A 15,428-nucleotide genomic window follows, 5' to 3' on the forward strand; every position below is an offset into this window, starting at 1 on the left:
ATCTTTTTTCTCGTAATCCCATTGTTACTAAATCGGTGTTATTGTTTTTTTTTAAGGGTTCATTCTCGATTAAAAATTGGAAAGAGACATCCCTTTACCTCTGTTACAATCCAAAAGTGTATTAATCAAATAATATTAATTAAACTAAAGAAGACCCTACATTGGTAAACATATGCATCTTAAGGGCAATTGTTGACTACTAAGATAGTGATATATCGTATACAAAATGCATAAATTCATCTTCAGGACCCAAATCCCAATTTTCAAACAGTAATGCACTTAAAACCAAACGCGAGTCATCAACTAGCAATTTTGGTTTTAGTAATTTGAACACAGCCATCAAGAGTTGAATAAAAAAAGAATCTTCTTCAAAAACATAACAGTCTAATATTCGGGAAGCGATTTCAGGTGATACCATTGGGATAAATAGTTTACGAAGTAAAGGATAAACAAAATCGTCCGGAACCAACTCTAGTTTGATGAGCAAATGAGTTGCTAATTCCGGCTCATTCTTCTTTAATGTATCAAGAAAGGTTTGATAAAATGACTTAAGTGATGATGTATCTTGGGTGTATACGGCTTGTAAAAAAGGTTTGTCCAATAGATTAGCAAGGCAGTTGAACGCAGAGGTCAAGTTCATATTGAGCAACAGTAAAGCTCCAATAAAGCTAGTCCCTGGAATATAACTTGTATCGAAGCGATAGTAAGAATAAGCTCGTAATAAACCTATAAGATCCCTACGAAGTGGGCCTTCTGTATGAAACAAAGAATAATGAGGCATTGTGCTTTGTAAATCCAATTCTAAGGCACATACATCCTCTCGAAATTGATTAGCGTTGTTCATTTGTTCTGCCTTTTCTGCTGCCTCACGCTTTTGTGCGTTCGCTCTAGCATTAAAAAATGACTGGTAATCCAATTTCAGATTATTGCCAATTGCTTTCTCCCAAACTCGTCCTCTAACTCGTGAAGGGATGCCCTGTCTCCATATGCCAGCATATCTTGAAGATTTGAGTGCATCAGGCCAATTGCGAAGGATTTCTCTTTCCCAAACGTTCACTAAATACAGATTGCGCTTGTTTTTTTGCTCAACCATTTTAATTTTTTCTTTTTGCTTTTGTCTATCATAGCGCATAGCAGATTTTTTTATTTGTTCAAATTCACGCATATGTTTCTTTTCTTCTTCCTTGGACTTAGGTGGAAGCCAAGATGGGCGTCCAATTGATAAAACAGCCTGTTTTTCTTTACTTGCTGGTCCAGGGTCTAACAACGCATCTGGAAGATTAAATGTGCTTTGCTGAAAAACTGATTCCTGGACATTATTTAGTTGCAAACTCAACAATTGATCTTGAGGTGATAACTTTGAAAAGCTTTCCGCTGCAGTTTTCTGCGCGTTACTAGTAGAAGGAAGCTCTAAAGGAACGTTGCATAGAAATGCATCGTCCAACACTACTAGCTCATCTTGAAAATTCTCGTCTGAAGATATCTTTAAGCGAGAACCATTCTTTGATGAACCGGTTGGGTGGTATCCTTTTCTGCTCCACCAATGTTTCCTAACAGATTTAGACATATAGGATCCAACACTGCCTGAAGAGGCATCAACACTTTCTAATGATTCCATAGAATTTTAAGAGACAGACAAAACGGAGAAGGGGTTAGTAGAATAAAGGTATATGCAATGAGCTTTTGCAAAGGGATATCAGCTAGCACCCCCGCTTAACAATATATGTATGATATGAATTAAATGCAGAGTACAAAAGTTGTCAAAAAGAGAAGCTTAAAGATAATTTCTTTGAGACGACTAGGGAGTGAATTTATATGCCCGTTCTCAAAGCCGGGTATTTTTAGGAACAGCAAAAAAGGTTAATCAACAGCTTTTCTGAAGAAATTTAAAACAAAGACACAAACGTGAAATAAAACTTAAAGTATGTACGAAGAATGGAGGTAATTAACGGGTTCTTACCAAAACTAAAAAAAAAGGAACGTCGCTATAGCCGAACAAATGTTAATAAATACATTGCAATTAGTAAAGAACTTTATAAGTTCTAACAGAAAACAAAATTGCAGTCCAAATATCGAACGATGGCTACTTTATGTCTGTAAAGCTTAGAGTTGGAGAAGGGGAAAAGTCGGCAACTCCGAAGTGGTAAATAGATGTATGTCCAATAATTTACAGAATTACCCTTTAATCTAATACAAGCTCCATGTTTAAAAAATCGCATTTATGTACAAAGTTAACAAAAGGAAAAGGCTAGTTATTTGATTTAGTAATTTAATTAAGTAATTTTTTTAGTGAAATGGAAATTATAAAAAAAAACGAAAAAAAGAACGGTCTTTCAGTTCGAATTAAAGTAACATTTTAAACGGTAACGAAGAAAAAACAAGAAGAAACTTTAAAAAAAGTACTTAAATCGAGTTTAGTCAACAACAAAAATTTCGCGAGAAAGTTTTTTAAGTACTGATATATGGAGGCAGGCCTCCAGAAAAGTGATATTAGATTATATACAATCAACGAAATGATTACAACCTTTAGTAAAAGCTAATTAAATAGCCTCCAGAAGCTTATTAGGTGGAAGTCCCTCATAAACAATGCGATAAACAGCTGTAAACAATGGGAATTCGCTTACCTTATTCTGGTTATCAAGGAACTCATAAACCTCCTTCGCGGTAGCTGCACCTTGCAACTTCTGACCATCAAGAAGTTCTTGTTCAACAACATGCATGGGCTTTCCTGTCTTGACAAATGCCACAGCGCATTTGTGGTTACGGCCGCCTAAGCAAGTTGTAATTAAATCGGCTATGCCACAAGATTCCTCGCTCATAGTAAGAGGCTTACAATCGAAAAACATCCTGCCGAATTTCTGCATTTCCAGAAGGCCAATGCGCATAACAGCAGATTTGGTATTATCTCCCAATTCAAGTCCATCAATAATACCGGCAGCGACAGCGACGATATTCTTGAGTGCACCGCCCAAAGCAACACCAGGAACATCCTCAACAATGTTGACACGGAAGTAGGGACGGTTAAACAAAGCTTGGATAGTCTTAGGAGTATAGCGGGGATTAACAGAACTATTAGGCAAATATCCGATAGTAGTTTCGCAAAACTTCTCTTGAGCAACTTCGCTGGCAATGTTGGCGCCAGAGAGAACGCCACAATACATTCCCGTGTTTTCTTCGATAATATCAGAAAAGAGGCGAACACGGTCCTTGGTGACAGATACACCTTTGATGCATGAAATTGCAACAGCATCCTTCTTTAGGCATCCCTTCAATTGATTGCAAATACGCACAACGAACTGGTGAGGGAGAACCCATACCAGAATGTCGCTACGTGAACCTACATCACGAATGTCCGGGTTTGCGAAGACGTTAGAAGGGCATTTGATACCTTTGAGATATTTAACGTTTTCATGAGTAGTGTTAAAAACTTCCGTGAGATTGCACTCTTTTCCCTCATGTTGAATCTTCTCTTCATACATCCACATGTGTACTTGAGGATGGAAAATATCAGGATGAGCCTTGGCATTTTCACCACATATTTTAGCAATAGCGGTTCCCCAATTTCCTGATCCGATGATACCAACAGAAATAAGTTTAGGTGAAAAAGATTTTTGAATACTTCCGGAGAGAGCGCTGAGTTTGTTCAAAGCAGCCACAGTCATGGTTTTATTTACAGTAATTTCAAAAAACTGTTCAGGAAATGACTAATAATAGACAATCAAAGAAATGGTTCACCAAAAAAGAATATGGTGTTGGCCGTAATAGCAACTGATGATCAGTTGATCCTTTATTAATTAACAATTAAATTAAAAAAATATCAGCAAGTATTAAATTCTCAAGTTACTAACAAATCTTGCGTATTGTCTCAATACAATCTGTTAAGCAACCTTAATATTTAATATATCCTCTCACTGGTAGAGTATTCTAAAAGAAGGAATAAAAAAGCGATGGGTAACCTACTAATGTAAGTGAGTGCGTGCTAATAAGTATCTTCTGATTTTGAGCCTTTTATAGAAATGAACTTCTTTTTTTATTTTTTTGCTAGATTGGGTAAAAGATAAGCGATTTATGAAGTTGGTGCGTGGTATAGAACTACAGCGAAAAACTGGTCGATAGAAAAATCGCCGTCAAATTTATTTTTATCAAATAAATACATAGATGTTTTACTTGTAAAAGCATTACAAGATTGCCTGTAGCTTTGATGTCCCAAAGTACCGACAAAGCTGTTTGCCGTTGCATTTATGTGTATTATCCGGTTAGCCATTTTTCTATATAAAAAATACGTTTTACGAGTAATAATATGTATCTGGTTACTGTTATGGTTACAGAGGATAACAGTTTACCAGTATATGTGGAATAGATTCTGCTCATTCTGGTGCTACGGTAAATTTGTGGGAAGCAAGTTGTCTTTGTTGATATAGTATATTGTGAATGAAGGAGAATTATTGAATATTAAATCACATGTCTCAGTTTACTGCTCTCGACAATTTTACTAGTAGAAACTCAGACTCGTAAAGCTCCGCCTGGCCGATCATTCTTCTACCGGATTATAATTATTAGAGTACAAAGAGAAACAGTGCTGCCAAGATTTTCAAGATCAACAATGAATTGGTTCGTTAACGCTTGCGTTATTGCACCTAACCTAACAAACTAAATTAAATACTAAAAACCCATGCTTCTACAAAGACAGTAATTTCGCTGCACTGTCTTTCATTTGATCGTTTATAGCAGTTCTTTCATCCTTGCGACAAATATTACTTGCTCATTTGCTGCTGGTCTTCTTGCTTCAACTTATTGCAAAAATCTCAATCAATCTTCAACACCATCTTGCCAATGTGAGCCTGGCTCCATTGATACTCATATGCTTCTTTAAGCTGTTCAAAGGGGAACACCTTGTCAACCACCGGGTGAATGTCTTTGGCCTCTATACATGCAATCCTATTACGAAACATGCTGGCACTACAACAACAATACCACGGGTGTTGGCATTTTGTTTATGCATCTGGACAAGCAAGTTGGTCAAGTTGAGAGTGCCTTCGCTAGCGATAAATCCAATCAAGCTAACCATGCCATCCTTGGCCAAACAGGTAATGGACCGAGGCAATGCCTTTTCTCCTCCCACCTCGATAACGTGGTGGTCGCCTACACCATTCGTCAATTTAAGAGCAGGCGATGCCCACTGAGGAGTCTTCTTGTAACTTATTGTATGGGTAGCTCCTAGCTTCTTTGCAAATGCCAACTTCTCGTCCGAGTAAGATGTGGTAGTGACATTCGTACCTGCGGCTAGGGCGAACTGAAGGGCAAAGATGAAGACACCACCAGTGCCTAAAACCAACACGTTCTTTCCTGGTTTTACCTGGTGCTCCTTGAATCCAATAACCCATTCCATGCAGTTACAGCCGAACATGGCGGAGTTGCTGTTTCTTCAAACGACAGTTCCTTGTGAGCATGCACAGATTAGACAGCGTACTTTTGAAAGCAACCATCTCTTGTTCCGCCTAAAGTGCTTTGTGTGGCAAAGTCAGTAGGCTTACCATCTAAATAATTGTGAAAAAGTTACATAACACAGCGTCGCCCTTATTAAATCCTTCCACATCCTCTCCAACCTTTTCAACGACGCCAACGCCGTCCGAAGCCGGAACAACTGGCAATTAAATGAGGATTAGATACAATCCTTTGGCAATAATCAAGTCACAATATTTTAAAGATGCGGTCTCAAGCTTTACCAGAACTTCGCCTGGTTTATATTTTTGAGGAATTTCGTACTCTTCAGGTTTAGGTTGATCGAATCCGCCAATTTCATCACGTATGAGGTATCGTAAAGCTATGCTTTTTATATTAAAGTGAATGATCCCAGTTATTATTTAAGTTTAACGTTTCCTTCAGCGCACCTTTTGAGAATTCCAAAATGAATATGTTCAAAGTTTGTGTATTCTTCTCTTTGGGCGAAAATTGTCTTTATTTCTTGTAAACAATTATTGAAGCGGCCATTTTCAGAAATTGTTGACACCTTCAAATAATGCTGTTACATTTGGCATCATGAATAAATTTCCTTGAACAATTCAAAGCATCCGCATTAGTAACAATCAATAAAACAATACATTTTTATTTTTCTTTCTTTACCAGCATTCAAAGTTCAATTGAGAACGTGCTAAAATGGCGCTTTGCTCACCAATTTCAAGTACATCGTTAATTTGGTGTCTTGACCTTGCTAAGCATGTTACCGTTTTTTTTTTCGTTCTGTCCAAAAGTATAACTTTGGATAGAAATGTAATTTTCGAAGTGCGTTGTTGCACGAAAAGTAAAGGACTAAATTGCTGCTGTCGTGATAAAACACCATCAAGTAATTTGTCACTAACTGTCAGCTCATTTGGATACTGTTCATATTTATGAAAATGAAAAGTTCCTTCTAAAGTTTAAGGTTTAGACATACCAATTTGTTAAAATCCCTTTGATTTGTTTTACTATTCTTAAACTCCGTAATTTCATAAAATTCATGATATACAAACACGAAATACTTTAAATGTTCTTGATTGACGACAAATTCCTACTTTGCACGACGTATCACAATGCATTATGAATTTCTATTTATATTAAACCGTAAACATAATTTAGGAAACATCCATCAACTGAAATCCATATATTTTTGGTAAATTCAATCGGCCTTTTTCAGACTAGTAAGCCTTTTAAAGACACCATTACGAAATGCGTCTTGTCGCTCAAACTCCCTAAGATAGTGAGCGGAAACTTGCTTTGTTGATGATTGAGAAATACCCAAGGCCCTAAATTGGGTCATCATGTCAGATGACATTGATTTCTTTGTAATCATCTTCTTTTTCGTCGCCATTCTTTTAATATCCTTTTCTAATTTATATAATTGCTTCAGTCTTTGGCCTAGTAACGTAGCAATCCGACTATAAGCCACTTCAATAGATCCCAACGTAGGTTTTTTAAAACGACGTGTATCGCTCATTCGAGCATCTACAGCTTGCTGTTCCAAAGTGCTTAAAGATTTTAATACTTTTTCCATCTTTAACCTTAATTCCTTTTGACGTCGAAGGGCTTCTGGTCCTAATTGACGCAATTCCATTTGCTTCTCAAAAGCAGGATTGGTGAGAGCCTTCAACAATCTAGTAACCTGGATCCTTTTTGCATTTATTCTAACCAAGCAGGCCTCCAAATAGTCTATTTGTTTAGAATAATCAGAGCAAAAAGCAGAAAACGATGTCACGGTATCTAGTAAATCTTCCAGCTCTTCTGTATTTTGACTTAACATTGCCATAGTTGCTTGTTCACTGACAGCCGAGGGCGTTGACGTTTGACCTTCAATGTACTCAGCAATGATATTTATGTTTTGCCAAACAAGATCCAACTCGTTTTTAAATTGTAAATACAATCTTTCGAACGTGTTCACCATCGGCAATTTTTCATTACTTTCGGCCTCCGGTAAATCTGCAAGAGATTCCAAATTCCTAAGTGGAACAGGCCCTTCTTCTAGATCAGAACTTTCACTCTCCTCAAAAACATATTTTTCAGGAGCATTATCGGACGTAGCTAATTTTAATTTAGGAGAAGAAAAAGGCTCAAAACGGGAAATTTTATTTGCGGCTTCGACTTCAGAGAAACCCTCAGCGCTCAAAATCTCGTCCTCCAATGATTCCTGCGGTTCCTTCTTATTTTTGTCAGTTGACTGTACAACCAAGGGTTGCTTTGGAAAGAAACTGTTTAAATCTCTCTTTTCTTTCGGTACCACATCGAGCATTTTGTTAACACCAACTTCATGTATTTTTGGAGGAGTTGAACGCCTCTTTCCATTAAGGTCCGAGCTTTCTTCGTCCTGATCCTCAATTTCGGATTCCACGTTCGGCTGTTCTATCAATTTCCACCCTTCACTCTCCTCAGATATATTGGATTCAGCCATTTCAGTGGGTTCGGGAGTGGGTGACTTTTTACTATCGATTCCAAACGCTTTGAATGAAAATGGCGAACGATCTGAAGTATCGCTTACATCCTGCTTACTTTCTTTCTCGACTAAAGGTTTATTAAAGCTAAAGGGAGGAGTTTCAGACGGCTTATTAAAAGTAAACGTAGGTGCATCGGCAGAGAAATTGAACAGCGGGCTTTTTAATGAAGGTTTTGAATCAGAGGTTTCGTTGTTTGTCGACTTATTCAAAGCAGACATATTAGCCACAGAGGCTTTTCCCTCGGATTTTGAAGATTTATCATTCTGTTTAGCAATCGTAGTGTTGAAACCTTTTGTTTCGTTGCTTTCTTCAGCTTTTTCATTATCATTTTCAGACAGTTTAGTAATGCCAGTGCTTGGCAAGGCCTTTGACGTTTTTTGTTGATCTAACCCTTCACCAGCAGAAGGAATGTTTGCTGCAAACATAGACTTGTCCGATGGTGCGAAAGAGAAAGGTTTAGTTAAAACATTATTCTCAGGCTTCTTTTGCTCGACCTGGGTCTCTGCTGTTTTACCAAAAATAGAAAAATTTTTTCCAGGCGTGTTGGATTTGTCGTCCAGCGTTAAACCAAAACTGAACGAAGGCTGAGGTTTACTTTGAAAAGTACTAGCTCCCCAACTAACATCACCTCCAATATTCTGCTCAGTAGATGGTTCGACATCCGAATTTGCAAGTTCTTCTATCTTAGTATCGTGATCAGATTCAATATCTTCATCGACGTTATCCGCTAGTAACGTATTATTAGAAAACTGAAATCCAGATGTATTTTTCGTTGAAACTTGGCTACTACCAAAAATTGAAGCGGCTTCATTGTCTTTGGGAATAGAATCAAAGTTCAGTCCGCTGGTAGTTGATTGACTAGGAGCAAAACCAGTGAAAGACGCTTTTCCGCTTGCACTAGTGACGGCCTTTTCCAAATTTGTCTTAGCTTCACCAGTAGCAGCACCAGATAATGGAGACTTAAAAGTACCAAAATCAAGTTTCTGATTCATATTAGAGGTGCCAAAGGAAAATGAAGATTGACCAAAGGCGGAGGGCTGTCCAAAAACAGGTGCTTGACCAAAAGCCGAAGGTTGTCCAAAAACAGGTGCTTGACCAAAAGTAGAAGGTTGTCCAAATACCGGCGTGTTAGATTTAGCACCCGAAGAAGCGTCTGTAGATAACCCTTTGTCAAAAGAAGTAGCTTGACCAAATTTAAAGTTACCAAATGCAGAAGATTGTGAAAAAGGTGAACTAGTAGAACTCAGATTCTTCACAAAAGGAGAGGCTTGTTTATCGGGCGTTGGTATATTTTCATTGTTCGATGCACGTACAGTAGAATCTTTATTTTTGTCTTTAATAACATTCATTTCAGGATAATCAATGCTCTTGGAAATAGCATCTGCATAGAAAATTCTGTATGCCACCAATTGGAATTCATCATTAAACACCCAAACAATAGGTAATGGAGAACAATCCGCAGGGGCTTCAGTAGGATCTAAAGGCTTTGAGATGCGATCTGTCGCGGTGAAATCCATAACCAAGGCAGTTGGTGAGGAATCAGAGTCTTTTTTATTAGAATAAGGAAGAGATGCCCTTTTAGTTTCATCAACAATATTTAAAATAGACCATTGGTTTTTTTCCATCGACAGGGCTAAAACACCCAAATCTGCACTAGCCGTGTTAGCCACTACTACCAAAGATCGTAAATCAGGTTTCCAAGCATGCAAGGAAGCTATATAGTGATGATCACGACGATTAACAGCTCCAAATGGTGGCGTGGGGTCCCCTGCCTTTCCAAAATTGAAATGTCCATTCATCCCAACGCTAATCACAAAGCATTCTGATTCATGAGGAGGTTCATCAGATTCGTTCGACAAGGAGGTAAGAGGGCTATAAAAAACTACAAATTCTCGATTCTCTATCCAACTAATACATTCGACAAAATAATTTTCGAGAGATGGGGGACGAGGAATTCGTAGTTTGATTTCTCCCGCGGGAGTATATTGAGACATGGTGCCATTGTTAAAACCAATGACACATTGCTTTCCTCTTCTAGACCAAGCTGCACAAGTAGCATCCTTTGCTAGTGGAGATTCCACTTGAAACTTGCTAAGGCTTAAAAGAAAAACTTCCAGCTTCAAGTTTCGCAATATCACTAAATTGTTTATTTCAGGATTAGGAAGAACCTGGACGAGATCCGGGAAAACAGCCTTATATATGGATGTAGCAGAGTTTTTTAAAAGTGCATCCGTTTCGTAGACGCTTAATTCAAAGCTAACAAAGTCGTAAGCTATAACAAATTCGCCATTTGAAGAAAAGGACACCATAGAAAACTTTGCATCAGGCAACGATACATGACGAATGCTTGCAGAGTCTTTGAGAACGTTAGCGTCAACATTTTCATCAGCGTCAATGAGGGACTTTTGTAAGTCTAAAGTGGAACCAATAATTAAGTAATTAGGGACGCCTGCAACAAAAAGACTTTTCAAGTTATTAATTGCGAATAAATTGCTATATTCTGGGAGACCTAAGGAAGAATTGCTTAAACTACTAGTAGCACCAATTTTTAAAGCCGCAAACGAAAGAAACTGCAAGAAAAGTTAATACACAATACAACTAATGTACGTACTTCAATGTCTTCCTCTTCAATTTCGCTTTCAGTGACTTGTGAGCCACCCGCATTAGGTTCATTAGTATTTAAGATGGAGAAAGTATTTTCAGCATTCATGTTTTTCTTCTGTAGTCTATTAAAATATTCGATTCAGTTGCCAGCTAAATGACGAATTGCACGGCCAACGTTCACTTGTGCATAAGTAATTTGTGATATTTAGCAAATTAAATATTACAAAATAAAATATAGATACAAGTATGAAATTATAACACAACACTTGCAGTCCAACAAATAGACATACAACGTAGAAGAAAAAACCACCTTTACAAGTGCTATACACGTCGCTGGTGTTTTGTATCACATTCTTTTTTATAAATTATTTTACTACACTGCACTAACAGTTTTAACGCACCATATCCTAGATTGGTATTTCTAAGTTAGTCAGAGGAATGTGTAATCCTGGTATCCACTGCCTACTACATTGTCGATTAAGTAAATTGAATTCATAGACGCAATGATGGGAATAAATGAAAGAAAAGGTTTTGATTTTGAATACTATCAAAGGTAAGGTCAAAAGTTATAGACTTGAAAGTGAGAAGCCAGAGTAGTATATTAACGACTCACAATAGAAATTTGCTTTTGCAGGAAAAAGGGTTCCCAACTCCAAAGGCTACATCAACAGGAACTACTATCGTTGGTGTCATTGCCAAAGATTGTATTGTCCTAGGTGCTGATACTCGTGCTACAGCTGGGCCCATCATTGCTGACAAAAATTGTAAGTTGCATTTATTTATAAGCATAAGGCTTTTTCTGACCTTAGAAGGTAAAAAACTTCATTTAATTTCTCCCAATATTTGGTGTGCTGGTGCAGGAACTGCAGCAGATACGGAATTTGTTACATCAATGATTTCCTCTAATATAGAATTGCACTCTCTTTACACGAACCGTAAACCAAGAGTTGTTACTGCTTTGACAATGCTAAAGCAACATCTCTTTCGTTATCAAGGACATATTGGTGCTTACCTTGTGTTAGGTGGTTATGATTGTAAAGGTCCACATTTGTTTACCATTGCCGCACATGGCTCAAGTGATAAGTTGCCTTATGTTGCATTAGGATCCGGAAGTCTTGCAGCAATTTCTGTTTTAGAAACTAAATATCAACCAGACTTAGAACGACATGAAGCTATGGAGCTTGTTAAGGAAGCCATTGAGGCTGGTATTTTTAACGATCTAGGATCTGGTTCCAATTGTGATTTAGTAGTTATCGATGAGGAAAAAGCTACGCCATACAGAGGTTATTCCAAACCTAATGAACGTGCAACAAAACAATCTAAGTACACCTATGATCGCGGCACCACTGCAGTTCTGAAAGAGGACATTTACAAGTTCGTAACTGTTCAAGATCTTGATGAAATGCAAGTTGATGTATAGATTTTGCATCTATAAGGCTTACTATAAGGCCATGATACCTATATGTTGCAGCTCCTCTCGCTGATTATCGTTTTTATGTTCTATTTGAGATTTAAATAAAGTTTTTCTGATGCTTCACAAAATTTGATTATTATAGAAAACTATTTTTACTACTCTCCTTACGGCAACGCATTTCTTAAACTTTCGTCTGAGTAAATAGATAAAATTGTTACGTTTGTTGGTAAAAAGCCTACCATGTAATGACAAATATGAGATCATCAAACCTCAATAATCTAATTACTAAGTGAGCGATACATATCTACTTCGTTTCAGTTTTGAAACTGTGCGAGTTCGTTGGTTTAAACCGAGTCCATCGTTTGTTAGTGTTGCTTATATGCATACTCTTTACAATAACCAACTGTGATAAATCAATAATTATAACTGTTATCAATTGTGAAAGCATAAAATAATATGAAAACTTGTAGATTTCTATATTTCAAAAAATTGATTGCATAGCGAAGAATAACGCACTTCTTCCTACGTAGATGGAACACCGTTGTATGCAGCAATATCCAAATTGCCAACTAAGAGATATCCAATATGGACTCTGGTACATCAGTGGTTTCAATTTCAGCGGACATTCTTCGACCTCCCGTTTTAACAGCTGCCCAAACTTTTGGAGACAATGAAAATGAATGTCGCGTTCGATTAGTGTTAACTGCTCAGCAAGTCCAAGAATGGAATTTGTTACCGCAGGATATTCAACAGGAAATATTAAAAAATGGCCAAGTTCGTGTAGAGACATACTCTTCTTCAAATACTGCTAGAAAGATATTCATATGCACTTCAAGTGTTTCAAACCTTGCTTCTAGTATACCTGCACTTATAAAAGTTGTCACTCCTACTAAAGAAGAAGACGCTTCCTTGAACATCAATTTAGCAGTATCATCTTTAATATTGGGTTCAAAAGTTCTGATTCACCAGAACTTAATTCCTTCTTTGTTTTCTGTTTCCAATTCAACCAAGCTTTTATACTCAGCATCTCTCCTACCCAGATCCTCTGAAAGACTGGTTACCTTGGAAACTAATGAAATAGATGCTTCAGTTGTTATTGAAACTTTATTAAAATACATCCTTTCAAGAATTTCTTTCATTCCCCGCGTTAGCGTTGTACCTTACATTCCAGATGCTGCATATGGCATATATGGTTCGCCTTCTACTTTTACACAATTTAATCATATGAGTAGTATGGTAACACCTGAAAACCCTTATGGAATCCCTCCTATAGCTCTCACTAGTGCCGGAGGAAATCCTGATCCCCTTCGAACCACTCAAGTATTTCCTCACTCTGGACCCTCGATTCCTTTAAATATAGCTGCAACCCAAGTCGTATCTCAGAAAATGTCCGTTCCATCTTCTTTACTCGATCAACTTTATCACGCTATGGTAAGCTCTTATAAATATTTCAGATAAGTATACTAACTATATTGTTCTAGCCTCATAAACTGATGGAAATATCTCAGAATACAAATGCTAACATAACTGTTGAGGAATCAGACTCAAACAGCAATGAGAAGTTTATTTCGGTTGTTGGTACCTCGGAAGCTAATCAATCTGCTTTAATGCAACTTTATGCTGCTCTTATATCGTTAGGCAGAAAGTAAAAAAAAAAGCTTTAGAATGTTTCTGACAATTTTGCTTGAAATTAGAATTGTTTCATACATTTATGTTAAATTAGATTTAATAATTAATTCGAAGCACTTTGGGTATTTGATTTTGTTATATACAACGTTGATAAAGCTCAGCAAAAAAGAAAGAATTATGGACGTGTTATGCGAGATTTCGTAAATTTATTTTATACTCTCTTGGGTTTTGAAGACTTTATTTTTTGTGAGCAAATAACACAGGCGGATTACTTGCATCTTTTCTCAACAAACAAAGCTCTGTCAACACCTACTTCATCGTACTCTTGCTTAGATACCCACAAATGTTGAAAATTATCCAAACTAGCAAGAATTGAGCCACCAAACCAAACGGCGTTGCTTGTGGCAGAAGCGGTTTCTGCGGTATGAACATTGATGCGACTTCCAGTAGCCAACCGCTGAACCTCAGCTTGTAACCTTTCTGATAATCCAGGTATTAAGGAAGTTCCTCCGGTAACTACAATGTTGTTCAATAGAGGAGAACGTAATTCAGAGTCGCAAGCAAGGATGGATTGATAAACAAGTTCATGAAGACCCACGGAACCCTGTGGAGGCGTTGTTTCAGCACTTCTGCTGGCTGAAAACGAGGGATTAAAGAGTATTTCACTAATGCGAAACCTCTCTTGACCAAACTTATGTGTAACCCCATCCGGAAATTCAAAAGGCTTAGGGTTTCTAGAGGATGCTTTTGCTTCATCAAACGGGGTATCCAAAACATCTAAAACGCTTTCTTTCCATTCTTCTATGACCCTACGCTTCTGAAAAATTTCGTAAGAAGAGGTAAGATCTTGAATAGGTGGATACAGTACAGCTGGTTTCACGGCATCTGCGCTGCCGTTAGCCATATTACCTGATTGTTGAATGGCAACCGATTTTCTAGCAATTCTATAGTGTGGAGGAAATTCTATGTTCATAGTATTAAACAATTGCTCAATATTAGCATTCAAAAAGTCGCCAGCTAAACTTTGTTTAAAAATTCCTTTGCGTATAATCAATCCATCGACAACAGGAGTAACGCTAGCATTATCTGAGCCTATATCGACAATTAGCGCTGTAGATTTGCTATTGGCAAATGCCACGCAAACAGCTTGTTTTGTCAAATAAAAAGCAGGAACATGAAGTTGCTCGAAAGCAGCTTCCATGATTTGTTGTCTAACAGATTGCGGATTCCAGCTAGGCTCAGTAATCATCATAGCATACTCTGTGGGATTTACCTGTAGTTTTTCTTTCAGTCCACGCTCCCACGTGTACAAAGTAGATTCCCAATCTTGTATAATCCCATTACTTTTTCCGTTTTTGACTTCCATTCCTGGGATAGGAGCATGAATTTGTAACTCATCAACAACATATTTATTTCGACCAGTCACATCAGATCGAACACCGTAATATGAAGGTAAGATAGTCATCGGACTTTCTTCTCCTGCATAACCAAATCTTGTCCAACAACTCCCAGGATCTATTACCAATGACGGAATTTCCTCTAAAGTATGGTCATTAGCCATTTCATGCCATTGTCTTCGTCTCAACACATATTATGGTTGATTAACCGCACTTACCCATGTCTATGTAAATAGTTTAGTATAGTTTTAAATGGATAAAATATCCTTTTAGTAGATGCAGGAATTATATAATTATTAGTCTCGTAAACCTTAGTTTCGTGTGTTGGATAGCAATACTATATAAAGAAATTTAATGCATCGTTGAAAGTGTTAAGGCGTTCAGTAGTCGTGAATAGTGAACTCTACAATTTACGGCTTT

At 37.4% G+C, this 15,428-nt stretch overlaps 6 protein-coding genes, 9 long non-coding RNA genes and 1 pseudogene; 10 read left to right on the forward strand and 6 right to left on the reverse strand.

Annotated features, from left to right (window-relative positions):
- Window positions 1–110: 110 nt before the first annotated feature.
- SPOM_SPAC23D3.03C (GTPase-activating protein) lies at window positions 111–2,111 on the reverse strand. Its single transcript, NM_001019970.3, has one exon. It carries the CDS (start codon window positions 1,616–1,618, stop codon window positions 200–202), a length of 1,419 nt encoding a protein of 472 aa, NP_594541.1. The 5' UTR covers window positions 1,619–2,111; the 3' UTR covers window positions 111–199.
- Window positions 1,289–2,145, forward strand: SPOM_SPNCRNA.3953. Its single transcript, NR_193314.1, has one exon. It is a non-coding gene; the product is annotated as a non-coding RNA (long non-coding RNA).
- A 138-nt stretch (window positions 2,146–2,283) lies between these two features.
- gpd2 (glycerol-3-phosphate dehydrogenase Gpd2) lies at window positions 2,284–3,981 on the reverse strand. Its single transcript, NM_001019971.3, has one exon. The coding sequence runs from the start codon at window positions 3,660–3,662 to the stop codon at window positions 2,541–2,543; it is 1,122 nt and encodes a 373-aa protein (NP_594542.1). The 5' UTR covers window positions 3,663–3,981; the 3' UTR covers window positions 2,284–2,540.
- Window positions 2,808–3,147, forward strand: SPOM_SPNCRNA.3954. Its single transcript, NR_193315.1, has one exon. It is a non-coding gene; the product is annotated as a non-coding RNA (long non-coding RNA).
- Window positions 3,262–3,758, forward strand: SPOM_SPNCRNA.3955. The gene has a single exon (NR_193316.1). It is a non-coding gene; the product is annotated as a non-coding RNA (long non-coding RNA).
- On the forward strand, window positions 3,876–6,512 carry SPOM_SPNCRNA.979. Its single transcript, NR_151372.1, has one exon. It is a non-coding gene; the product is annotated as a non-coding RNA (long non-coding RNA).
- SPOM_SPAC23D3.05C lies at window positions 4,806–5,828 on the reverse strand (annotated as a pseudogene). One transcript has 1 exon: window positions 4,806–5,828. A coding segment is annotated over exon 1 (1,023 nt).
- nup146 (nucleoporin, WD repeat Nup146) lies at window positions 6,411–10,903 on the reverse strand. The gene is made up of 2 exons (NM_001019972.3): window positions 10,576–10,903; window positions 6,411–10,534 (listed from the first exon to the last, which is right to left on the reverse strand). Exons 1-2 carry the CDS (start codon window positions 10,672–10,674, stop codon window positions 6,656–6,658), a joined length of 3,978 nt encoding a protein of 1,325 aa, NP_594543.1. The 5' UTR covers window positions 10,675–10,903; the 3' UTR covers window positions 6,411–6,655.
- SPOM_SPNCRNA.3956 lies at window positions 7,247–8,446 on the forward strand. Its single transcript, NR_193317.1, has one exon. It is a non-coding gene; the product is annotated as a non-coding RNA (long non-coding RNA).
- On the forward strand, window positions 8,555–8,765 carry SPOM_SPNCRNA.3957. Its single transcript, NR_193318.1, has one exon. It is a non-coding gene; the product is annotated as a non-coding RNA (long non-coding RNA).
- On the forward strand, window positions 8,950–9,414 carry SPOM_SPNCRNA.3958. Its single transcript, NR_193319.1, has one exon. It is a non-coding gene; the product is annotated as a non-coding RNA (long non-coding RNA).
- SPOM_SPNCRNA.3959 lies at window positions 10,107–10,617 on the forward strand. The gene has a single exon (NR_193320.1). It is a non-coding gene; the product is annotated as a non-coding RNA (long non-coding RNA).
- A 118-nt stretch (window positions 10,904–11,021) lies between the features above and the next one.
- On the forward strand, window positions 11,022–12,423 carry pup1 (proteasome core particle subunit beta 2). The gene is made up of 3 exons (NM_001019973.3): window positions 11,022–11,121; window positions 11,187–11,332; window positions 11,381–12,423. Exons 1-3 carry the CDS (start codon window positions 11,072–11,074, stop codon window positions 11,986–11,988), a joined length of 804 nt encoding a protein of 267 aa, NP_594544.1. The 5' UTR covers window positions 11,022–11,071; the 3' UTR covers window positions 11,989–12,423.
- SPOM_SPNCRNA.3960 lies at window positions 11,192–11,538 on the reverse strand. Its single transcript, NR_193321.1, has one exon. It is a non-coding gene; the product is annotated as a non-coding RNA (long non-coding RNA).
- arp42 (SWI/SNF and RSC complex subunit Arp42) lies at window positions 12,387–15,314 on the reverse strand. Its single transcript, NM_001019975.3, has 2 exons — window positions 15,227–15,314; window positions 12,387–15,150 (listed from the first exon to the last, which is right to left on the reverse strand). The coding sequence occupies exons 1-2, from the start codon at window positions 15,228–15,230 to the stop codon at window positions 13,880–13,882; spliced, it is 1,275 nt and encodes a 424-aa protein (NP_594546.2). The 5' UTR covers window positions 15,231–15,314; the 3' UTR covers window positions 12,387–13,879.
- Window positions 12,554–15,314, forward strand: usp108 (U1 snRNP-associated protein Usp108). Its single transcript, NM_001019974.4, has 2 exons — window positions 12,554–13,413; window positions 13,464–15,314. Exons 1-2 carry the CDS (start codon window positions 12,568–12,570, stop codon window positions 13,629–13,631), a joined length of 1,014 nt encoding a protein of 337 aa, NP_594545.2. The 5' UTR covers window positions 12,554–12,567; the 3' UTR covers window positions 13,632–15,314.
- Window positions 15,315–15,428: the final 114 nt, after the last annotated feature.

This window comes from Schizosaccharomyces pombe (assembly GCF_000002945.2).
Source record: "Schizosaccharomyces pombe strain 972h- genome assembly, chromosome: I".
Classification (NCBI taxonomy): Eukaryota; Fungi; Ascomycota; class Schizosaccharomycetes; order Schizosaccharomycetales; family Schizosaccharomycetaceae; genus Schizosaccharomyces; species Schizosaccharomyces pombe.

Coding starts and splice junctions, on each gene's coding strand:
- SPOM_SPAC23D3.03C (NM_001019970.3), bottom strand. CDS start 1,618: ATGGAATCATTAGAAAGTGTTGATGCCTCTTCAGGCAGTGTTGGATCC.
- gpd2 (NM_001019971.3), bottom strand. CDS start 3,662: ATGACTGTGGCTGCTTTGAACAAACTCAGCGCTCTCTCCGGAAGTATT.
- nup146 (NM_001019972.3), bottom strand. CDS start 10,674: ATGAATGCTGAAAATACTTTCTCCATCTTAAATACTAATGAACCTAAT. Junction 10,535..10,575: donor TTGAAGAGGAAGACATTGAA/GTACGTACATTA, acceptor CTTTTCTTGCAG/TTTCTTTCGTTTGCGGCTTT.
- pup1 (NM_001019973.3), top strand. CDS start 11,072: ATGATGGGAATAAATGAAAGAAAAGGTTTTGATTTTGAATACTATCAA. Junction 11,122..11,186: donor GATTTTGAATACTATCAAAG/GTAAGGTCAAAA, acceptor GACTCACAATAG/AAATTTGCTTTTGCAGGAAA. Junction 11,333..11,380: donor CATCATTGCTGACAAAAATT/GTAAGTTGCATT, acceptor TGACCTTAGAAG/GTAAAAAACTTCATTTAATT.
- usp108 (NM_001019974.4), top strand. CDS start 12,568: ATGGACTCTGGTACATCAGTGGTTTCAATTTCAGCGGACATTCTTCGA. Junction 13,414..13,463: donor ATCAACTTTATCACGCTATG/GTAAGCTCTTAT, acceptor ATATTGTTCTAG/CCTCATAAACTGATGGAAAT.